General features: G+C 38.8%; 1 protein-coding gene across 2 annotated transcripts in view; it reads left to right on the top strand.

Annotated features, from left to right (window-relative positions):
• Pja2 (praja ring finger ubiquitin ligase 2) overlaps window positions 1-25,153 on the top strand; it is a 48,145-nt gene that overhangs the window by 5,306 nt on the left and 17,686 nt on the right. For both annotated transcript variants that reach the window (XM_027397751.2, XM_027397750.2), the window contains exons 2-4: window positions 14,651-14,768; window positions 15,822-16,022; window positions 17,520-18,573. In XM_027397751.2, coding sequence (XP_027253552.1) covers window positions 14,738-14,768; window positions 15,822-16,022; window positions 17,520-18,573 — 1,286 coding nt within the window. In that variant the 5' untranslated portion in view covers window positions 14,651-14,737. The remainder of the gene's footprint in view (window positions 1-14,650; window positions 14,769-15,821; window positions 16,023-17,519; window positions 18,574-25,153) is intronic.

Below are 25,153 nucleotides of genomic sequence, written 5' to 3'. Positions count from 1 at the left end.
AACCCTTGCTTCCTTGTGGTTTGCTCTATCCTTGCTTCATGGCATGAATTGAAATGAGTTCCCTGGTTCCTGCTTCCCTTTCATCGTGCAGCTGCTCACTGCCCTGTCTCCACTCCATCGTGAGCTCAAGCCCCTGGAACCATGAGCCAAGACACATTCTCTTCCCTGTCTGTGGTTATGGTTCTTTATCATAGCAACAGAATAGTATTCTCTCTCTTTCTCTCTTTCTCTCTCTCTCTTTCTCTCTCTCTCTCTCTCTCTCTCTCTCTCTCTCTCATATATTTTGGCTGTTCTAGTTCTTTATAGAATTTTAGAAGCATTGTGTTTCTTAAAAGCCCAGAAGGAATTTTCATTTTGATTGTGTTAAAACACAGATCAGTTTGGGAAGAATTAGTATCTAATTGCATGTCCTAGTTTGCAAACAACCTATTTCCAGATATCTAGGTCCTTTTGGTTGTCTTTTTATAAGCATGGTACAGTTTCAACTTTCAGATATTATCACCAATTTTGTGTGTTTATATTCATAATTTTGATGCTGTTATAGATAAATATTTTCTGAGATTTGTTTCTATTTTACTGCTATTGTATAGAAATGCAGTTGGTTTTTGCTTATTGATCTTGAAATCTGAAGTCTTCTAACTTGTTGTGTTAACTTATTTCATATTTTTTTTTTCTGATTCTTTGTCATTGTACTTAAGGAGTAGTTTTATTCTTGTGTGATCCCTGCATTATCCTTCCCTTTCCCTCGCTGCACTGGAGGGACTTTTCAGGATGATGAAGAGTAGCCATAGCAGATGTCCCTGTCCTCTTTCTGATTTCAGTCTTGCGTTACCATAGAGTGTTGCTATAGGCCAAGTGCTTGTGTCCTCAGAATTAATGGGTTGAAAATTATCCCCATTATGGAAATATTTGGGAGGACTAGAGTTTGGGCATGTGTGCTGTTGACCCGCAAATGAGGGTGCAGTGAACAGTGCCGCCTCGGCACTGGAGAGCAGCCTCTGCAGGTCAGACTTGACCCCTAGTGAAATGACCTGCCAGAGATTAGTTTCTGCCGGATAAAAACCACCCAGACTCCCAACGTTTGCTAAGCGGCCTAAGAGAGCAAGGCAAGTGGCCTTTTGTCTTACTAGGTTCATCCCATTCTGTTAGAGACATTGAATTTTAACTCTAAGTATAGAGTCTGGTTAAAGAAAAGTTTTTGTTTCTTCCTATATTTAGGGAGTTATTTTCTGTAGTTTATAAATGTAACAACTTTATTTTCAAATTTGTCACCTTGCATTCTGTGGTTAAACCTTAATTAGTAAGCGTTTTTGTTTTTGTTTGTTTTTTTATCTGTCCATGAGGATACCTTTTTGTTTAATTCTTCGTATTATGATAATGCTAGCTTGGAAATACATCTTTTATATTTTTTTTAAAAATGTTCAAGTGCAATTAGTGTTCTTCATCTTTAAATATTTAGAGGACTTTTCAAACTAAACTTTTTTTTTTTTTTTGTAGTTTTTCAAGAAAAGCTTTCTTTGTGTAACAGCTCTGGCTGTCCTGGAACTCACACTCACACAGATTCACCTGCCTCTGCCTCCCAAGTGCTGGGATTAAAGGCGTATGCTATCACTTAAAATTTCACTTTTTTATTCTCTTATTGTGTGGTATTTTTCCTGGTTTTTGCCTCCCCCCCTCCTTTCTTTCTTGTTTATAATAGTTTGGTTTGGTTTTAATTTTGCCCTTCTTTATTTGTATTGCTCTTTGCAAAGAACCAACTTGTTATTTTTCTATTTTTTCAGTTTGGTGGTTTCTGTATTTTTTCAGTTTGGTGGTTGTTTCTGTTCATGCTATTTCTATATATTTTCTTTTCAAAGTGCCTTGTTGATTTCTCAAGATGTACACTCACCTTGAAGACATGACACCTTCTTTCTAACAACTGTGTTCAGTGCCACATATATTTGATAGTTAATATTTTTTAACGTTTTGTGTTTGGTGATTTTAGTTTGACTTTGTGGGGGGGGTGAGCAGGGCTTCAATTTGGTCATCTTGGCATATGCTTCAGGTATTCTTCAAAATTGTGCTTTTTTTTATTTTGAATACAGTGGGCTCTTAGTCAGGGCAAGTTGGCTGACTTCCTTTAACTTAATGAGCTGGGGGAGGGTTTTTTTTTTGTAGTTATTTTGTTAATCACTTAGAGAAGACTTGAAGTCTCCAAGTATAATTGAGAATGTGTCTTGTTTCTTTCCTGTCTGTTTTGCTTACTGTCTTTTAACCTCTCTTGGTTCAAGATTAGTGTGCATTGTGATGCCTGGACCCCATTATTATTAACCCATGCCCCTCACCTCTGAAGTCTATTTTAATATTAATACAGATTCTCTAGTACTCTTTTGATCAGTGCTTGTGTGATAAATCTTCTCCATCCTTATATTTTCATTCTCTGCTATTTTATTGAAAGTGTGTTTGATTTAAGCAGCTCATTTTTTAAAAACATTTTTGTATGTGCTGTGCCTGACAGTATAGATGTGCACTCTGTGCATGCAGGAGCTTGAAGTCAAGTGTTGGATCTTCAGGAACTGGAGTTAGTTTAGATACATTGTGTAGATGCTTGGAATTGAACTTCCCCTTCCTCTGCAAGAACAGTAAGTGCTCTTAACGACTACAGCGCCATCTCCAACCCTGCAACTCACTTTTAGTAACAATTTATCTTTTCATTGAGATGTTTAGGTCATTTACATTTAATGTTGTTATTGGTAGATAAGATGGCTGTCTTAAAGTAACTGTTGCTGTGAAGAGACACCATGGCCACAGCAACCCTTGTTATGATAAATCTTTCTGCCAAAAGCTGCCTGAGCCCCACCGCCATGTGTGAGCTTTACGCCAGCTGCCCACCCGAGTTAGGCCCAAATGAATACACAGAAACTTGTATTAGGTTCAAAGTTGCTTGGCCAATGACTAGGATTCCTCATCTGTTAGCTCGGTCTTAACTATCATACATCTACATATTTTATAAGACTTATCGGATGCCTTATTGGCGTCTCTCCTTGTCAGTGGCTCACATCTTGTTGCTGGAGGAGGCGAACGGGGAAAAAAGGCCCCTTCCTGTTTCTCCTTTGATTAAATATGAGTCTCCTTGCTATGTCATTTCCTGCCTGGATCAGCACTTCTCTCCTACATTTCCCAGAATCCTCTTTGACTCCTAGTCCTAACTTGCTGTCTCATTGGCCAGACAGTATTTTATTCAATAATCAATAAGATAAACATACACAGTACATTCCCCATCAAACACTTATAAAGGAAACATTCAATTGGGATGGCTTGCTTACAGTTTCATTGATTCAGTCTAGTATTATTATGGCAGGGAGCATGGCACCTCCTAATAGTGTCACTGCCTTTGGGGGCCATTTTCTTTTAAACCACCACATTCCACTCCCCGGCCCCCAAAGGCTTATAGTCATATCATAATGCAGGGAAAAAAATGCATCCAGTCTAACTTTAAAAGCCCCCATAGTGACTTCTGAGACCGAATAGTAATCCAACTATAATGCCCCTGTAAAATTCAGAATCAAAAAGTAGATCACATACTTCTAACATATAATGACACAGGATACACATTAGCATTCCAAAACACAGGGAAGGGAGCACAGTGAGGAAGCACTGGACCAAAGCAAGACCAAAAACCCAGCTGGGCAAACTCCAAACTCTGCATCTCTATGTGTGATGCCAAAATGCTCTCCAGGTTTCCTGATCTCCAGTTCTGTTACACACTTCTTTCTCTTGGGCTGGTTCCGCTCCTTGTTAGCAGCTCTCCTCAGCAGATATCCCACAACTCTGGCATCTCTCACATCTTGGGGTCTCCAAGGCAATCCAGGCTGCAACCTCACAGCTTCGCAATGGCCTCTCTACTAGGCCTCCATTCTAAGTTGAGCTTTTTATAGCTGTGAAGAGACACCATGATCACAGAAACTCTTATAAAGAAAACATTGAATTGTGTGGCTGGCTTACAGTTTCAGAGGTTCAGGCCACTATGACCATGAAGAGGAGCATGGCAGGCAGATGTGGTGCTGGAGCTGAGAGAGTGCTACATCTTACAGGCAACAGGAAGTCAACTGTCACACTGAGTGAAGCTTGAGAAGAAAGAAACCTCAAAGCCCGCCCCCACAGTGACACACTTCCTCTAACAAGGCCACACCTCCTGATAGTGCCACTCCCTTTGGAGGCCATCTTCTTTCAGACTACCACAATAGCTATTCTTGGATGTCAGCTTTAACTATATCTGGAATGAACTGCAGTCCAGAAATGGAGGGCACACCTGTAAGAGATTGTCTGTTTGGTTTCAAGAGGGTGAATCCACTCCTAGTCTGGACCTTTGAGGTGGGAAGACCACCTTTAATCCAGATCTTGATGTGGAAGACACACCTTTCATCTGGGCCACACACTCTTCTGAAGGAAGGGTTGGTTCTTCTGTTTGCCCTCACCTTGCTAGCACATCCATTCCTTTGCTGGCTCTGGAGCCTACTTCCCCAGGCTTCCAGCATATACTGAAGACCAGCTTAGACCCAGCCTTGTGGGACCGAGGAACTACCAGATTCTTGCACTTTCCATTCAGGGCTAGCCATTGTTGGACTTCAGCCTATAAGTCATTGTAATAAATTCCTTATGTATGTATATGTGTGTATGTATATATTCTGTGAATCTAGAGAACCCTGACTAATATAGTAGGATTAGATTTAAATCTGTTAGCTTACAAGTTGCTTTCTGTTGAGCTTACCTGCTCTTTACTTTGCCTGTCAATTCTTTGGGGCCAAATGATCCTCCTGTCTCAACCTCGAAATAGCTGGGTCTCTTTATACATGAAGAAGCTATCTCAGGCTTAAAACCTTCACTACCACCCCTTCTACCAGGAGTGCTGAAGATCATCCAGGTAGTAGGCAAGTGTTATACATCCTGCCCATCTACCACCCAATTTTAGCTTATCTTGACTTCATTAGTAGATAGAATATACATGTGCTTTCTCTCTAAACTACTATGGTTGGATGTGACCTGCTACCTCCAAGCTCATGCCTTTTTGTTTTTGTTTTTCATTTTTTTTTTTCAAGACAGGGTTTCTCGGTATTGTTTTGGAGGCTGTCCTGGAACTAGCTCTGTAGACCAGGCTGGCTTTGAACTCACAGAGATCCTCCTGCCTCTGCCTCCCGAGTGCTGGGATTAAAGGCATGCGCCACCAACGCCCCGCAAGCTCATGCCTTTGAGTTACTTGGTCTCTGGCTAGTGATTCTGGTTTGGGAGGTTGTAGAACTTATACATAAGTATAAGTTGTTTTGGTCTTTTAAGACAGGGTTTTTCTGTAGCTTTGGAGCCTGTCCTGGAACTGACTCTGTAGTCCAGACTGGCCTCGTACTCACAGAGATCTGCCTGCCTCTGCCTCAAGCATGCTGGGATTAAAGACGTGCCCAGCAGGAGGTTGTGGGACTTTTAGTTCCTTTTTGCCAGGTATTTATTGGTCACAGCAATAAGAAAATTAATAATAGAATTTCCCTATTATTTATGTTTCTAATTAAAGACTATATTCAAGCAATATATGAGGTTGTTCCTTCCTACTGTCATTTATGTCATTGTTGTACATTTGATTTTACATATGCTATAAATTCATAATTCCTTCTTGTAATTGTATTTGGCATCTGTAGGACTTACTTCTTAGGACCCACTGTGGATACTGACACTTGGGGATATTAATCCTTTATAGAAAATTACATAATGTGTCACATCTATCTACATTCTTGCACATACATGAAATATTGATTATAATGTAGATGTTAGGAGTAGTTGTTATCCTACATTGAATAATTAAGACAAATAAATGAAAGGCTATTAATGTTCAGTGTTGGTGCAGTCTTTTTCCTTAGAGTCATTTCCATCTGAGTTTCACAAGGTAATCACTAGGGAGTGTAGCTGTTGCGTTTGTAGTAGTTACTATATGGAGCTGGAGCAATAGCCACTCTTGGAGTTATCAAGGGGTGCAGTCAGTTGCAGTATCACTAAGTTATCTTGTTCATTTCAGATTTTTTCTTCAGGTTACTTTCTGACTTTAAAAATAGAATTTTCAACTTTGTAAAATTTCTTCTTTCACATTTTTGTCTAAATCATCCTTCCAATTCCCATTCCTACTTTTTTCTTGCCTTCAGCTAGATAGAACTTTGTATATTTTCAATTAGAAATGGAGATTGGGCCAGGCGGTGGTGGCACATGCCTTTAATTCCAGCACTTGGGAGGCAGAGAGCGGTAGATTTCAGTGAGCTTGAGGCCAGACTGGTCTACAGAGTGAGTTCTAGGACAGCCAGGGATACAGAAAACAACACACACACACACACACACACACACACACACACATACCCCAAATAAAACTAAATAAAAAACAAAACAAAAAATGGAGATTGGGTACTTTTTAAAAAGTAGTAATTTCACCATTCAATGGCTATAGATTTTTTTGTTTGTGTTTTGTTTTTGAGACAGGGTTTCTCACAGCTCTGGCTGTCCTGGCGCTCGCTCTGGAGACCAGGCTGGCCTCAAACCCACAGAGATCCCCCTGCCTCTGCAGTGCTGGGATTAAAGGCGTGCACCACCATTGCCCTGCTTGCTTGTAGCTTGTTGATTGATAAACCTTGTCCTGAGAAATTGATTTTAATTTTTAAAGTATTCTAAATGAAAATCAGTTTTTCCCCTGAATGCTTTTTCTGCATCCAACAGAGATGACAGTGGATGATGATATAGTTAATTACATCTAATGATGACTGTTTTGGAAGAAACTCACTTTATACCATTTGGTATAATTATTTGGCTTTTTATATTACTTAAATTTCTTTGTATCATTACTGCTGGAGTGGTTCTGTAAATTTTTTTTGGTAGTTTTGTTGTTGATTTTAAAACATTTTTTAAATTTATAAAGTATATTTTGAAACAGAATTTCATGCAGCCCAGGCCAGATTCAGCTAGCTATGTAGTCCAGCTTAGCCTTGAACTCTCTATCTTCCTGACTTTACCTCCCAGGTGCTGGGATTACAACATGTCTCCCTCAAATGCACTCCACTACACATCCCTGGCTCAGGTCCTGATTTTTCTGTGCTTATAAAATCAGCTACATGTTTTTGAAATTATATTAACTTTTGTGCTTTTTGGAGTGTAATATAATTATCTCCCTCGGATGCATGGTAGAAATATTTATTAAGTCCGATGGGACCAGTTTTCTCCATATAGGAAGAGGGCTTTGTTTTTTGTAATTACACTTATTTATTTGTGTACAGGGTAGGGAGTAGACAAATAACCAGGTGCTTTTGTGGGTGTCAGAGGATGACCTGTGAGAGTTGATTTCTTCTTCTGCTGTGTGGCCTCTAGGAATTGAACTCAGCTTTCCAGGCCTGATGACAAGTGCTTTTATTCACTGAGCTCTCTCTCTAACCCTATCTGGATTTTTTTAAGTGATGAAGGATAAGACTTTATTTTTATTGTATCCACAGATGTCAGAATAGAGTATCAGATCTCTTACCGGTGGCTGTGATCGGCCTAGGTCCATGATGTCACTAGCCCTAGGTAGTTGGCTAGGTTTTCACTACCTGGAATGGTACCCTTTTGTTGAGTGGTTCCTAAGTCTGATTAGAGAACTGTTGGTGACCACCAAGGTCACCCCACTACTAATGTTCCATGCTGCTCATTGTGGTCCATACACATCAGAGCTGATTGGAGCTGTTGTTTGCTTCCCTGCTTTGCAAGTTTGTGTAGTGATATTTATGATTTATTAAAGCTTGCCTGAGGATTCAGAAAGCAAACAAAGACACAAGCCATAGAAGCCAGGCACACGCCTTTAATTCCAGCAGCCGGAAGCTAGGAGGTGGTGGTACTCACCTTTAATCGTAGGACTCAGGATGAAGAGGTAGACAGATCTCTGGGAGTCCAAGGCCACCTAGATCTACACAAGAGTGAATCAGTCTAAAAGAGAATTATAGCTCACACCTGTAATCCCAGCACTACAGGGGTATAAAAGACATGAGCAAGGAGTCAGGAGGAGGCTTTCATTCCCCAGCCACACTGAGGAGAGGTTACATACAGTCTGTGGCTTGGTGAGAGCTTGTGGAGACAGGACCAGCACCTTCAGCCTGAGGTAGAGGTGAGAGCTAGTGGCCAGCTGCTTTGCTTTTCTGACCTTCAGCTTGAAATTCGAAACCCAGTGTCAGTCTCTGGGTCTTTTGTTTTGTCATGTTAAAACCTTGTACCATGATTGCTAGTCCTCAGGGAAGAGGACTTGAGGTCAGATCCAGCCCAGGAGACTTTGGACCCCATGTCTAAAGTACATGGTGCCTTTAGCAATAGGACTTACCAAATAGACGTAATACATACCTACATACATACATACATACACATATATACATACGTGTGTGTGTGTGTGTGTGTGTGTGTGTGTGTGTGTGTGTGTGTGTGTAAACCATTTGTGAGGTAGACTTTTTTAATTAATTAATTTATTATGTATACAACATTCTGCTTCCATGTATATGTGCACACCAGAAGAGGGCACCAAATCTCATAACGGATGGTTGTGAGCCACCATGTGGTTGCTGGGAATTGAACCCAGGACCGATGGAAGAGCAGTCAGTGCTCTTAACCTCTGAGCCATCTCTCCAGCCCCGTTGAGGTAGACTTTTAACAATTAGAATTGGAAGTAACTTTTTTTTAACAACTTAGAGAAGATTTTTGGCCTAAAGATGCCTCTGATTAAATATACAGTGTTACTAGGTTATGTTTGTAATGTAATTTTTTCCGTATGGTTTCTAAGTTTATTTCTCTTTAGCAGTGTACAGAAATGTTCTTAGAGAATAGTAGTTAAACATACTTAACCTTTTCTGTTTAGCATTGGTTATAATGGGCCTAGTAGCAGGTTACTTTTTGATGTTCCTATGAACAGTTGTACTTTTCAAAAGGTTTATTGTTACTATTTAGGTGTATGTATGTGTATATGTGAATCTGTGTCACGTGTGTGGGTGCCTAAGGAGGCCAGAAGGGGGTGTTTGATACCTGAAGCTGGAGTTACAGGCTGTGGTGGGCTGCCTGATGTGGGTGTTGGGGACTGAACTCAGGTCCTCTGGACAAGCAGCCACACTCCTCTGCAGCCCAGCAGTTGTACTTCTTTTTCTTTTTTCTTTCTTTCTTTTTTTTTTTGGTTTTTCAAGACAGGGTTTCTCTGTGTAGCTTTGGAGCCTATCCTGGCACTCGCTCTGGAGACCAGGCTGGCCTCGAACTCACAGAGATCCGCCTGCCTCAGCCTCCTGAGTGCTGAGATTAAAGGCGTGCACCACCAATGCCCGGCTCAGTTGTACTTCTTAAATTGCTACTGTTGAAGTCTTTTAATCAGCTCTACAGTTGTTCCTTTGTTGTATATTGAAATATTTGTTTCAGCTTCCAATTACAGTGGTTATAGGAGAAGAGCAATTGTTTTTCTGTAATTAGCTATGCTAATGTGTCTAGTTTTTATGAGATAGAGGAATGATGTCACCTATCCTTTCTTATCACGTGTCTACCAGTTAGGAAACAGATGTATTATAGACAAGCATGTGTGGTTATGGAGAGGACAGAAGAGCTAATGCCCAGATAAGCTGCAGGAATGAGCTGCTGCAATCATTAAGTGAAAGCTTTGATGTTACTCAGAATTTTTCACATATTAATCTCTTGAAATATGTGCTTTGCCTTAGCAGCTGAAAATAGGAAGATAAGGCTATAAACTAAATTACAGTATAGTTGATTCTAAGATTTGTGAAACAAAAGTTAGAAATATTTGTTTTAAACTCTTTTGCCAGTCTTATTCTTAATTTGTAGCTCTGATGTGACCAGTGGTATAAAAGTTTCAAAATTCTGTGTTCCTGAGGAATTACTTTTTATATAAGTAATGCAGATTAGGTAATCAAACAGAAAAATTTAAATGCATCTTAGGGTACTTTTAAAGCAGATGTATAATGGTAAAATGTTGGCAAATGTAAAATAAATCTTGCAATAGAATTGGAAGAATAGGGAAAGACTGACTTTAAATAAGAATGAAATTATATATGTTTGTCAAATAGAACTTTTTTTTTCCCCCAGAGGAAATACTAAGTTATTTTCATAAGTGCATGAACCCAAGCTGTCAGTTAAAACATGTATCAGCCCAGCTGATTTCACCCTTTCTCTGCTAAAACAACATGTAAATTAATTCTAAAAAGGCGCTGTTGCTTTGTTAAAAGACTAATGTGTACCTCTTAGGTGATAGTGGCATGTGGGTAGCAAGCATCAGTTCTGAAATTGCCAAGAAGCAAAAGACCAGTATATTTAATATTGATCCTCCCTTCCTCAGTCTCTTCTCATTCAAAATAAAAATACAGTTTCACTTTTCTAATAATTGAAAGTATAAGAACATTCAGTATTTAAACACTTTATATTACTTACATATGTTATCTATCGAAGGATAACTTGTAATGTGTTAATCTTCATTAAACTTAGCAGCTTAGATATTTATTGTCTCACAATTTCTGTAGGCCAGAAATTGAAGAGCGGTCTGTCTATGTGTTTTTTTCTTCAAGGCCTCTCCTGAAGTTACAGTCATAGAGAGCAGTCATATGATGGCTTGACTAGAATCTGTTTCCATGTGAAAGAAGACCTCAGTGACTCTTGGCAGGAGAAAGGCTGATCAGTATTTCACCATGTGGCTCTTTGCACTGGGCTAGTTGAGTCATCTCCTAATGGAGCACCTGCTTCTCCCAGAGTGATCTGAGAGAGCACAGGGAGAAATGTACAGTAACTTCCTTAGAGTCACTAAAGGGGCGGGGGAAGGGAGGTCTGCTATTGAGAGCAGATATTTGTTTAAGCACCACAGTTTGGCCCATTGTATTCCCCAGCTCCTAGCCTTCTTTCTGTTATCATATTTCCATTTCTGCAGTTACTGTCTAAGTATTATACATATTATTTTTATTGTTCAGGGTTCTCCAGAGGAGCAGAACTTAGAAAATCATATATTTACGATTAATGGCTTACAGGCTGTGGTCCAGCTAGTCCATTAATAGATACCTACCAACAGAAGGTCCAAGAATCCTGTAGTTGTTCAGTTCCACAAAGGCTGGATGTCTCAGTGTACACCAGAATCCTAAAGAAGTAGACTAATGCCAGTGGAGGAGGAATGGGCTTGTCAGAGACAAGGATGAGCAGGCAAAGAGCAGGCTTCCTTTCCCATAGCCATTACAGGCTACTAGCAGAAGGCATGATCCAGATTCTCAGGTGGACCTTCCTATCTCAACAGATCCATACTAGAAATGGGTCTCACTGCTTCAATGACTTAAGGGGGAAAAAATCCCTCACAGTTGTATCCAACCACTTGTGTTTTAGTTTATTCCTGATGTAGTCAAGTTGACAAACAAGAATAGTCATCACAGTCTCTTAGATACTGTAACAGACACAGGAGCTGGGTCCCTCCAGTCTACATGTTGGAGCAGAGGATGAGGAACATAAGACCGGTGCAAGTGCCCCAAGGCACTCACCACAGATGCACAGGTCAAAGCAACTAGCAACACCAGAAAGAGACTCAGGTGACAAGGCTCTGTGTGTTTCATAGCATCATTTCTCCCTTGGTGCTTAGGGCCTCACTCCATGCTTCAGGATCATCTTCAAGCAATGGAACAAAGGGGGCTCCAGAAACGGAGCTGAGGGAGATGGAACTGGCATAGGTACTGATGATAGTTTTTTGCTTCCACTGGGGCATTGCCTTCTTTGCCTCTTTTTACTAATTTTAAGGTTTGATCATCCAGTTTATGTTTGTTCCAGGAATTAGTTATCTCTTCCTCATGATTAATATCCTTACTTCCTTAAGTATTGTGATAAAAAATCAGAATTAATGCCCAGGTGACCCAAAATTGAACAGGACTATTTCCCCCTTGTTTATATGCATATTCAATATTCTTTTGGACTCTGTCCCATACTTCATCAAAAGTTCCTTCTTCTTGAAACTAGGAATTATAATCATAAACAATTTGCAAGCAATCTGATACTTGTGATTTTGATACTTGTTTTTCTCTAAGAAAAAAAAATGCACAAGTTCAATGTAAGACAGGGCCTTCTCTCCCTGGTTTCTGCTCCATGGTTCTCACTCACCTCCCTCTGGGAAGGCCCCGGGTTCGAGAGGGTCCCCACTCTTATCTCATGTCTGACCTCAGGGCCCTGGCTGAGGTGCTGCTTGTTCACTGGTTGGCAGTGGGGCCTGGGAGAATGAACCAGTAAATGGAGTGGACTACAGTCTCCCCATATAACCAGCTTTATTCAGAGCAGCAGACTATTTATACTCTTGAGTGCTGGGAGCAGTCCATGAGTAAAGTGTGCAACCACGAGGATGAGCAGCACTTGGAGAGTAAGCTGCATGCCACAGAAACATGTTTCCATAGAGGCAGATAAACAAATAACAATAGCCTATTTAGGCTATTTGATGAAGTAGCCCATTAAAACAGCTATATAAAACTGTTCACTGTTCTTCAGGACTATTCCCTGTCTTTCCATCTGTAAAGGGGGATGTTATAAATCTGGCTCACCCCTCCCTGCTTTCCTCCTTTCCTAACTATTACTTTTTGCACATTATAGACTAGTACTTGATTCTTGGGGCTTCTCATTACAATCTTTTCTTCAGTAAGCCTAGAATGTTCTTTCCCTGTGCTCCTCCTCTTTCACATGTTTGCTTCAATGAGCCCTATTAGTAACACTGCTCCCATTAATAACTTTGCTCTCTTTTTAATCTAGGATCAAGGTCTATGGCATATATTTATTCCTTATTTTACATTTATTCCATACTATAGTTTTAGGTCAACAGATATATCCATTCATTTTACACATTGTTATATTCTCAGCTCTGAAAATAGTGCATGGAACATGTGAGAATATAGCCTGACCTAACAAGACTGGATAAAGTATTTGTGATGTAAACTTAAAACTGTGATAATTCTTAAAGACTGCCATGCACAACACAGTGATCTGTGAAGTTTGGTTATTTCAGACTTTGTTAAAAAGCAATGTTAATGAGAACCTGTGTGTTTTTTTTTTTCTTTGACAGCATAGTAAAATTAAGATTTTTATACATTCCTTTGATTTGATCCAGATACATTAGAAGACAGCATGTTCCTCAAATTTGTTAATTTTATAAATGAATGTAGATATCTGCTCTCTGTTGTAATTAAAAAAAAAAAAAGAAAGAAAAACTGCATGAGAGAAAGACACCAGGGGACAGGGTTCAGCAGAGGGGAAAGGGGAGGGGGTAGACAGGCCTCCAGGGACAAGAGCAGCAGGAGAGAGGAAGTGGGGGCACAAACAGAAGGAAAGAGAGAAGTGGGGTGAAGGTGGGCGGGGCCCTTTTAAAAGGGAGGGGAGCATCGTGACTGTACACAGGCGGTGTTCTTGTGGCTGCAGCTGAGCGGATTCTGTCAGAACCCCAAGGACAGGTCCGTGCAGATGGCTGAATACTAACACTCTCTAAGTAACAACAGTCAGCATAACAACCCATTTGTGGAGTGCTTATCTAATAAGTTTGTGTTACTGGTAGAAAATTAGTGGTAGTTTGTGTGCTCAAATATTAAAGTGTTTAAGTACGAAAAATAAGCTGCTAAACTTAAAAAATTCAACTTCTATAATAGTAAGTGTATTAATTTCAAACATGGGAAGTTGGCTTTTTGTTGTTGTTAATGAATGCTATGTGTTAGTCTTCACTGGTTTAGACTAGGTTCTGGGTTAGAATATCTGATTATAACTGATAAGGACATTGTTACTTGTATACTTTATTTCAATTTTTCATTAGGCATTGTTAAGGTAAATATTGCATTTTTAGGCTTAACAAGAATTTTGCTAATAAGAGCTCAATGAATTTCTGGAAAGGCCAAGATAGCATGGTGTAGACACCAGCATAATTAGGTCATTGTTTTATTTTCTCACTGTTGCTGTGATAAAGCAGTGACCAAAAGCAATGCTGGGGAAGAAAGGGTTTATTTGACTTATAGGTTAGTCCATTATTGAGGGAAAAACAAAGCAGGAACTCCAGGCAGGAACTAAATTGGAGACCATGAAGGAATGCTGCTTCCTGGCTGGCTTCCCACAGCTTGTTCAGTTTGTAATCCAGGACCACCTTCCCAAAGATGGTGTAGCCTACAGTGGGCTGTGTTCTACAACATCAATCATTAATCAAGGAAATCTGTTGCAGGGAATTCTGTAGTTGGATGTTCTTGCCCCCCTCTTTCCTTTAAAGGGGTCATGCTGGCAGACAAGAAGCTTTGCCTCTGTTGGACATGATAGCCCAATGTCATGGGCGGCAAATACCCACTGCACTATTCCTCAGCTGAAGTTTCTTTTTCTCAGATATGTGTAGGTTTGTGTCTAGTTACCCAGAAACTTACCAGCAGTGTCACATTTTACAATCAGTTCCTCAACAATGTGTTTGATTATTTACTTACAAGTTATATATATATGACTGGTTGAGGTGTCTTTTGTCTGATTCTTGTTGGTTTTGCCAGATCAAGTTGTATTTCTTTAAGTAAATGAAAATCCAACAGTCTTTACTACTATTACCAAATTTTGCCATCTTTTATTCTTTTGTTACTAATATTTTGTTCAATGCATTGTTTCTTTATAGGAATCATTTGCAGTTTATTTACTGTGTAAGTAAAAACCAAATCACATCCATAATTGTACTGACCTGGGAGCACAGACGCCGCCATCTATGTCACAGTGCACTGAAAAAGAACCTGCAGGTAACGAAGACACATGCTTATTCTTCTACATGGAGGACTTCTTTTTTTTTTTCTTGAATATAGTGCTCACACTTTTAATCCCAGCACTTGGGAAGCACAGACAGGTGTATCCCTGTGAGCTCAAGGCCAGCCGGGGCTACATAGACCTTGTTTCAAAAAACAAAAGCATAAAAGAATATTATATATGACATGTTATATCCTCTGATAGGTGATCTTATGTAAAGACTCATTTTGAGTCATCTGTAGCTATTCAATATTTGTAAAGATTTATTTCTAACTTAATTTAAAACACCCCCTCATTTCTATCATCCATTCCATTTTGGAGGCTGTTCTTTTGGAGGAGTAGATGATTCTTACATTACTGTAACAAAATGTCACTGTGTAGTTTAGGCTGTCCTTCAGTTTACTGTCTCCTTGCCTTAGTGATGGAGTTACAGGTGCATGTTTTCACACCTGACTTCTTAATATTTATTTTGACTTTTGAGTGGTTAACATCTCAAGGTTGTTGAAAGGATTAAATAAAAATAGTATAATATTTGATAGCATTTGAGAAATAGAAGTTTGTTATTTGTACTTTGAAGTGATTGTTTTCCTTTAGTGCAAAAACAAAAACTGAAAACTTTCACTTATTGATTATACTATGTACTGTGAGGAAACACCCTACTCTTACATAGACTATATAATAAGTAATTGACTAAGCAAGTTTAATATATTTGTGTATAATACTATACTATTTAGTAAAAGGTGAGTTAATATTCAGGTTTTTTAAATGTTGTGGCTTTTCTTAACTTAATGTCTGCCATCCATTTGTAATTTTGAAGATGTAGCATGTGTTTGATTTCTTCTGTGATTACTTCCTTTTAGAGAATTGTATCTGACCCTGGCTTCAGGGCATAGGTATGTACTTGTTGTCATCCATACACCATTTTAACAAGACACCTGTTCAGTGGGTTAGTTTAGTAAATAATAAGCATATTTGTTGAAGCACTTTCCCCCCAGCTTGTTGCCATAGTAAAGGTCATTGCTGACCTTTAATTTAATTTATATTTTCAGTAATGGATCAAGAATCCAGTAAGGCAGCTTGGCCTAAACCAGCTGGAGGATATCAGACTATAACAGGCAGGAGGTATGGAAGAAGACACGCATATGTCAGTTTTAAGCCATGCATGACCAGGCATGAGAGAAGTTTAGGTCGGGCTGGTGATGACTACGAAGTGTTGGAACTAGATGATGTTCCAAAGGAGAGCATCTCAGGTACGTAACATGCAGTCGCTCGCTCAAAGGCTGCCTTTTGAAAATGCGTACTTTTGAGTGTAAATGTGAATTCTTTGAGTGTAAATGTGAATTTTTCTCTACGTTTGGACGTTTGTATTGAATTTGCTAGCAGTACCATATTCATTAAATATAGAAGATTCAATATGGCCGTCCACTAAGATGTTACTGAGTGTTATGGCAGTGATCACACAGCCACATCCATGAGCTAAGTCCTCTCCCAAGTCTGTCTCCATTTGTCAGTCTCATCTGTCTTTACCTTTACAGCAGACGTCAGTGTGCATTACTTTCCACTGGCAAGCCTTGCTGACTCACTCCCAAGACCTAGGGGAGCTCAGGGTTTTGTTCTCAGTGCTTTCCTTAGGAAGATAGACGATGCCAAGTCTGTAATGGGAACGCAGAGTGTTTTTCCCTGCATATTATATTTAAGTATCTTTTAATTTCCTCTAAATAATTTAGCTTAGCTTATTTATTTTTTTTCATTGTTTTGTAAAACATGAACACCAAGATATCTGGTAATAGTTATTCAATTAAACCTTCTTAATTATCCAGTGGTTTGAAATGTTATATACAAATTCCTGTACCATAGTTACATAGTTATGTATTATATATATAAAGTAGTAGTTATGTATGTATATAACCTAGTTTTAGTTTTCTGGTTCTAAACAAACTGGATAATTTTAGAATATTTTCATTGAAATTTGTATATCAGAATGTAAATTGCTAGCTAAGTCATTCCAAGACAAGTCTTTTCTAAGATTAAATTTCAGTTATTTTATGGTTTACGCACTTGATTACAACAGATCTCAATATTTTTGTGAAATTAATAATATAAGATAGTTTAAAATAATTATAGATTTGATTTTCTTCAAGTGTCAGAATTCTGACAAAGTATGGCAAATTGAATCAGTATACTCACTTATTTTTCACTTGTATCTCTAATACCTAAATTATAAATGTATTAACAGTACATTTTAGTCATAGAAGTCTGATGCATGTCTAGAAACTTAGTTGTAATTTTTTAATTAATACCAAATTACAATTAAAATCTCATTTTAAAATCTATTACCTGGGAATAACATTATATCAGTCATAGATTGTTTATTGAAAATTTTTTAAACTTTGTAATTAAAAGGTAGCTTTGTAGAGTAGTTGGAGGTAGATTTTTCTGACTGCTTTGTGTCTCATTATGTAGCTTCCTGTTAGCTTCATTTTTGTCATAGAGAAGATGTTCAGTATTGGGACTTAAGTTTTAAAAACAAAATCTGTAAAAGAAGCACAAGGGAAGGTGATGAGAGGCTGTCCAGGGGTAGAGCTGAGTTGGCAGTGTAACCAGTCTGACTGTAGAAAAGTCGGGACTGTGGAAGAAGCATTCGGCATAGTGTCAAATAGATAATGATTTCCATGGAACTGATAAGATATATAACATTTCATCTAAATAAATCGTCCAAATTGTTGTCTTCTGTTCTTTTTATGAAGGTTCCAGTTCATTGGATCAAGTCCATTCTTCTTTAGCCAATGAACCAACATTTGACAAAAGTGAAACAGAGATTCCCACTTGTGGTCCAGCGCTGACTCAAACCCCTGAGAGCGGTCCATCCATTGCCACAGTGTGTCATAGTGAGGCGGCCAGGGAGGTCTTAGAAAGCAGTGCACATCTTCAGCATCACGCTGAGACAGAGTATACTCCAGCAGTTTGTAATGTCTCAAGTGTCCAAAATGGAATTGTGTTGGTTCATACTGGCTCTGATGACCCAGGCAGCAGACATGGAGAGAATAACGGCTCTCTTCGACTCTCTGCAGGAGCTGTGGAAGGCGGTAGGTGTCAGGAAGTGTTAGGCAGTGCAGTGTTTGAGCTGGAAAATGGAGAGGTGGAGATGTACGCTGACCTTTCACCATCTGTTCCCTCGCTCAACTGTGAAATGAGTGAGCAGTTTGAAGAACTAGATTCAGCACCTTTAGAGAAAACTTCTGCTGTGGATGCTGAGCTTGTCCATCAGAGTGGACAGGGATTTCAGAGGGCTTCTGAAGATGGCACTGTTAGAGAGAGGCAACAAGACCATACTGGTCAGGAGAGACAGGCAGAAAGATCAGCTGAAGATGCAGACTGTGTTCCAGGGCATATTTGTAGTGAACAAAATACTAGCGATAGAGCCAACCACCATGGAAGCTCTCCTGAGCAGGTAGTAAGGCCCAAAGTTAGAAAAGTGGTAAGATCAAGCCAGGTGGACCAGGAAATCGGTTTTAATAGGCATGAGGCCAAACAAAGAAGTGTTCAGAGGTGGAGAGAGGCTTTAGAAGTTGAGGAATGTAGTTCCGATGACCCTATCATAAAGTGTGACGACTATGATGGAGATCATGAGTGCATGTTCTTGACTCCACCTTACTCAAGAGTTGCACAGAGGGAAACCGAAAATAACCGTGCAACATCAGAAAATGGAGCTGTAGCTTCAGGAAGGCAAGATGCTCGGGATAATTCCTTTTGGAATGGCTGTGGAGATTATTACCAACTCTACGACAAAGATGAAGACAGGTAAGCTTCATACAGTTTTTGGTTGACACGTGTATTGAGCAAGGTTTTCTTTTTAAAAATATTATATATTCATTATACCAAGTATAACATTCTCACACATGTCCATCTTGTACTTTGCCTGGCTGCCATGTTTTACCCCGCCTTTCCACCTTGCTGGCTACCTTTCTCTTCTCAGATAGTCCCCTCCCATTGTCATGTCTAGATCCTGCCCAAGAGAAAGCATGCAGTTGTTTTCTGGGTCTGACTTGTTTTGCTTTACATGATAATCCCTAGTTTCATCCAGTTCTCTCCCAGGAATTCTCCTCCTCTGGCAGCCCCGCCTACCTTCCTGCCTGGCTATTGGCTAATCCATGTTTTATTCATCAGCCAATAAGAGAACCATATATACAGAAGGACATTCCCCCATCATCATTCCCTGCTCTTTATGAATGAACAAAACTGCATTGTATATGTGCATCACATCTTTATCTGTTGTGTCTTGATGGACATTTGGTCTGATTCCTCAGTTTGGCTACTGTGAATAGAGTTGAGATAGAGCCAGTGAGGTGGCTCAGTGGGTAAAGGTGCTGACTGCCGAGCTGAACCTGGTGACCTGAGTTCAATTCCTGTGTTTCACAAGGTGGAGGAGAGAGTTGGTTCTCAGCAGTGGGTTTCTGACCTCTCCGTATGAACTGTGGCACACTTACATTTACATACCTACATATGTACATGTCATAAATGTGATTTTAAAGGTGAACTAGTGCTGAAATAAACAAATGTGCAGGTTGTTTGTGACATGCTGACCTAGACTCCTCTGTACATTTATATCCAAGGTGGTATAGCGTGGTCAGATTGTAGTTCTGTTTTCAGTCTGTTGGGAATCGTCATACAGATCTCCATAGTGACCAAATACAAATTTCCATTCCCATTAGCTGTGGATATGGATTCCTCCGTTTATACATGCTCCCTGGCATCAGGTGTTTGTTTTCTTGCTCACAGCCATTCTGACTAGGGTGAAATAGACTCTCCGTGAAATTTTGTGTTTCCTTGGTAGCTAAGGATGTTGAACCTTTTGTAATATTTTTTGGTTGTTTGTACTTTTGGGAACTACTATTTGTTCAGTTCACTTGGCTATTTATTGATTATATTAGCATTATTGTTTCTTTGTGCTTGTTTTTCTGCACTAATCCCCTGTTGGATGTATAGCTGGTAAAATTTTTGTCTCATTTTTTAGACTCTTCTCTGTTAAGTGTTTTATTGTGCAGTCTTACCCATCAGAAAATCCTTGCCTATTCCTGCACCTTAAAGTGATTTGCATCTTTTTTTTCTTGAGACAGGGTTTCTCTGTTTTTGTAAAGGGATGTGGGGGATATTCAGTTTCGCCAGCACTATTTATAAGAGACTACCTTTGTTCCAGTGTAGGCTTTTGGCTTTATTGTCAATATCAGGTGACCATAGCTGATGGGTTTGTTTCTAGATTCCCTGTTCTATTCTATTTGGTCTGTCTGCTAACAAAGTGCCTTATTGCTAATAAGATGGGCTATCTTATGTGATAGAAACTAGACATCTTGATGATCAGATATTCTGAGTACATACCGTACATGTGAACTGCAGAGTATTTTGCTTTCTCTGAGGCATTTTTACGGACATTAGACTTTCAGATACATAATGGTTATTACAAAGTATAGATGTTGATTATTTTAATTCATGGTATTTCAGTGAATGAAATGCAAAGTATGAATTTATTGCATTTTTTAAAATCTGTGTTAACACAATCTGTTTAAACAGTAAGGTCACTGTTGATTGGCAATACTGCATTACCTTTGTTAATAGTTAATGTTATGTTAATAGTACCCATTTCTTTCTTTATTGGGTCCTTGTTCCCTCTTCCTATCACTAAGCTTACTTCTTACTTTTTAAAAGTTTAATTTCTGAGTATGGTGGTATAGACATGTAATCCCATCATTCTTGAGGTTGAGGTAGATCATATATTCAAGGCTAGCCTGGACTGCATAGGGAGATCATATTTCAAGCAAAAATTCCCATTAGGAGTTCTGTATGGTAGGTGCTGTTTTTCCTCTGTCATAGATGAGGAAACAGGTATAGAGAATTAACTAGTTGGTATGTCGTAAGTATATGAGTGTTACAGCTAGGATCTGATGCCGTGAACTCCAAGAGGCTGTGCTCCATGACTGTACTGTTACTGTCAAGACTTCCTAACTCTGTGTCAAATATAGATTTCTTACCCCTTCTCCACACCATGTGAAACAGTGAGGGCAAAGGTCGAGTTTTTTTCATACAGCTGCTCTGTTTTTATTGCCAGAGTCCAGATTTTTGTACATCTTTTTAAGCTAGTTGCAACCCCAACAGTTCTCAGTTAATACACATATTTTACAAACTATTAAAAGATAATTTTAATTAGAAAGTAGCATAAAGAGAATTTACTAATCTGGACCTACTGTTTCTTTGTTTCATTTTTTAAATCGAGAGTTAAGTCTTTTTTTTTTTTAATTTTACTCTCAGAGTTCAGTACTTAACAAAAAAGATTAGATACTGAAGGAGAAAAAAAAAGAGAAAGGAAATAATGGGAAAAACAACAACTGACATATCACTGAAAAATATGTGTTGAAATTGATAAAAAAAAAATGGAGAGTGTACAAACTCAGTGTCAGCTTCTAAGTTGGAAGGAATCCAGAGGTAATTAATTCTCTTGTGCTCTATGCAGCCCTTCGTTAAGTCACCCCAGGTTCTCTCTACGAGGCTGTGTTTGACAGCTCTCTCCTATAGAAAGGTAGGGTTAATGAGGATGCTACCTATGGATTTAATTCAGCAAAAATATTAAATGTTTGATCAGATGACATTGTTATAAATAGCTATTAAATAGTGGGATTAAAAATAACTGGGGTAAGTTCTGATCTCTAAGAGTTAGGGATTACTAGAAGACATACAGCATACAGAAATGTAGTAACTAAATCTACATTGCTCTAAGCTCTAGATAAACAAATTTCTTAGGAGACTACCTACTATTTAAGTTGAGAGTAAAGTTATTTCCCAATTTATATGTATCAGTTGGAATCCATGGTCTTTTATTCAAAATCCACAAAGTTTCAAAATCATAAATTGGCCATAAAACTTGATCTGAGATTAATTTCTCTGATAAATTCTCCGTATTGAAACTAATGAGATACTTTCAAGCAATTTTGATCAGGAAATATCTGTATGTTTGATAACTATTTTCTGGCCTGGATTCTATCGGGTGATGTTAGCCATTGCCTATGAATTTGGGAGAAAAGATTTAAATTCCAGAGCATTGAGCTCCAAGATCTTTTGATTTAATTGAGTCTCTATATACTTCTAGATAACTATTAAAAAGAAAAAAAAAAAGACAGTGTACTGTTTTTTCCAACTACACATTTCTTCAAAATTATTTGACTTGTCTGTAGCTTCACTATTGTGGACCCATGAAAATAAAACAAAATAAAGACTCTTAAGCTTTGCATGCTCTTTCAAATGAAACTGCTAAAATCTTCTTTAAAAAAAATCAGCCTTAGAACACAATATAGATGTCTTTATGGGTTCTACTTTTTAAGAAAATGGTTGGATTTTCTCCACCCAGTTGTAGGACATGTTTTTGTCTAGGGAAATTTTAAATCGCTATAATATGTTTTTGTAGTATATTTAGAAGTGATGTCAGTATTATATGAACAGTGATAGATTTTTGTAAATATAATGGACAGTAGGAGAAACTTAGTGTTAATACAACCTTTCCTTTCAACTCTGTTGCAGTGTGTTGACTGGTAGAACTGGTAGTTGGGTGTGCCAGAATGATGGGATTTAAAACACCCTGAAATGCAAGACTAGGTTTGTGTTATTTGTTTAAGAGTTATAGAAATTGGACATGGAAGCCGGGCGTTGGTGGCGCATGCTTTTAATCCCAGCACTGGGAGGCAGAGACAGGTGGATCTCTGTGAGTTCGAGGCCAGCCTGGTCTACAGAGCGAGTGCCAGGATAGGCTCCAAAGCCACAGAAAACCCTGTCTCAGAAATAAAAAAAAAAAAAAAAAGAAAGAAAGAAAAATAAATGGGTCATAGAGGCACACACATGTAATCCCAGCACTTGGGAAATAGAGAGAGGTAGGAGATCAGGAGTTCCTGATTTTCTTTGGCTATGTATTAAGTTCAAGGCCAGCCTGACTTGCATGAGATCCTGTGTTAAAAAAACAAAAACAAAAAACAATTACAAAATAAATTCTGAGAAATAATGAGTCTACTTTAGACGCCAATTGTATTTTGTAAGATTTAAAATGTATTATAGGATTGAACTAATTCAATTCTATCTCCTGCTCTTATCTGACTCTGCTAAGTATTCCTGCTAAGGATGCCTTTTAATATGGTACTAGCCTAATGCCAAAACAGAGCAGCCTCAGACTGTAGTGTAATCTGACCCTCACTCATCTACATGTTGACTTTCTGTGAACTCAAATAGCAGTACACTGAAGAAAGGGAGAAACAGTGATCACTTTTCTAAAGTGTCTGGAGAAGGAATGTATACAGAACTTTGAGTCTAAAAATGTTTTTAGAGTTAATTCTCTCCTTTTTAAAACTTTGTTATGTTTGTATTATAAAGGTAACAACATTTATCAAGAATACAACTAAAATTCATTTGGACACTATTAGGTATTTTAATCTGGCTACTTTAAAATAATAGGTGGCTCACCGGGTGAGAACATTTGTTGCTCTTGCAGATAGCCCAGACTCAGTTCCCCGTAAACACATAGTGGCTCACAATCACTCGTCACTACCAATCCTGGGGATCTGACACCCTCCTCTGACCTCGATAGACACCAGACTTGCATGTGTACACATAGACACCAGGTAAAAGCTAAATACACATGCATAAATCTAAAAACTTTTAGTAACGAATATTATAAGTAGAAAAGAGTTTGACTAATATGTGGTCACTGTCTTCCCTGAAAAACTTAAGTGATGACTTAATCATATTAGAACGTTGCATTCTATAGGATAAACATTTCTGCCAATAGCATTGTTCTGGGCTGTTTTACAGAAAATAAGTGCTCCACTGTTGAATTAGAAATGCAAGGGGAATTTTAACAGGCAATGTATAACGACCAGACCTGGTCTCAGACCAAAGAACTGTAGTGACTGAGGACAAGAGTTAAATTAGGGAGAGGGAGGAGTAATAGAGCACATTTTAACCTTGGGCCTGTCTGAAGAGAGACATGCCATCTACTGACCATTTCCTACAGCACTTGAGGCTTCTTTCAGACATTTGCCTGTCGCTTGGACTTAATCTTGCTTAAAAGGTTAAGCAAAGCAAAACAAAAACACCTTAACATGGAGGAAAACCATTGGATACAAATCATTTTAAGTTGGGCCTGGAGTCCCAGGTATACAGGAGGCCAAAGCAGAATGACTGAAACCTGCCTGGGATACAGAGTGAGTTCAAAGCCAGATGGGCTACTTAGCAGGACCCTAACCTCAACTTACAAAATAGAAGTGGGGCCAGCACAGTTGGAGAGTTTGCTTTGTGTGTGTGAGGCCCTAGATTTAATCCCTATAGCCACACAATTGCAAACCAAAAAAAGGTACCAGACTCTGTTACAGGTGTTCTGTAAATACATAACAATGCTCTCCATTCCCATGGTGACCACCGCCTTGGAGAGAAAGGAACAGAACACCCAAGTTCATTGCTATAAGGCTGAGATCGACTCTTTGCTGTTCTGTGTAGGTTGTCTGAGTCTCACACACAAAGAGATTTTCTGACATGCAGGTACAACAGCCAAGAAGACGTCAGACATCCACAAGCAGCCAAAACAACTCCTAAATCACACACTCAAACATTTTTACAGATGTTCCTGACTTGTTTTCAAAAGAATTTAGTAATCCCAGCACTTGGGAGGCAGAGGCAGGTGGATCTCTGAGTTTGAGGACAGCCAGGGTTGCTGTTGCAAGAGAAATACTGTCTTGAAAAATCAAAAAGGAAAAAAAAGGATAATTTAGGAGCAAAGTAAAAAATTACATACCTCTCTAATCTTGATGTGGTTATTGTCCCTTGGTAGCACTTACAGTTACATTCAAAATCAGTAATTTAAACTTTACCCGCTTTAATCATTCAGTTGACAACCAAATAGTTTTTTAAGTATGTTTTTTTTTAATAATTGAGACTATCGTACAGTGTATTTTGATCATAATCACTCCCAATTCCTCCCAAATCCCACTCTGCCTCCTACCTTACCTTTAATTCTATAACCTCTTCTGCTTCTTTTTTTATTATAAACATCTATTTTAATAATTCAATCAAATGAAATACTTTATTTGTAAGTCTCAAGTGAAAGTGAGATCCAAAAACTACTGTCCAAAAGCACCATCCCATTCCCTGGCTCCCCCGGGACGTGGTTGTTTTGTCTTTCTAGGCTTATATATCCATGTATACATGGCATTCAGGGTAGTGCCACGTCCAGATGATGATAACCTTTGTCTGAACCTCAACTCTGAAGACAGTTTTTAAAGGATCATATTGAGTGGGTATTTTTGATTTTGTGAATAAAAAAAGAGGAAAAGGATTTAATTCAAAATACATA

Source organism: Cricetulus griseus, chromosome 2 (genome assembly GCF_003668045.3).
Source record: "Cricetulus griseus strain 17A/GY chromosome 2, alternate assembly CriGri-PICRH-1.0, whole genome shotgun sequence".
Classification (NCBI taxonomy): domain Eukaryota; kingdom Metazoa; phylum Chordata; class Mammalia; order Rodentia; family Cricetidae; genus Cricetulus; species Cricetulus griseus.
This window is presented reverse-complemented; position numbering and strand designations above follow the sequence as displayed.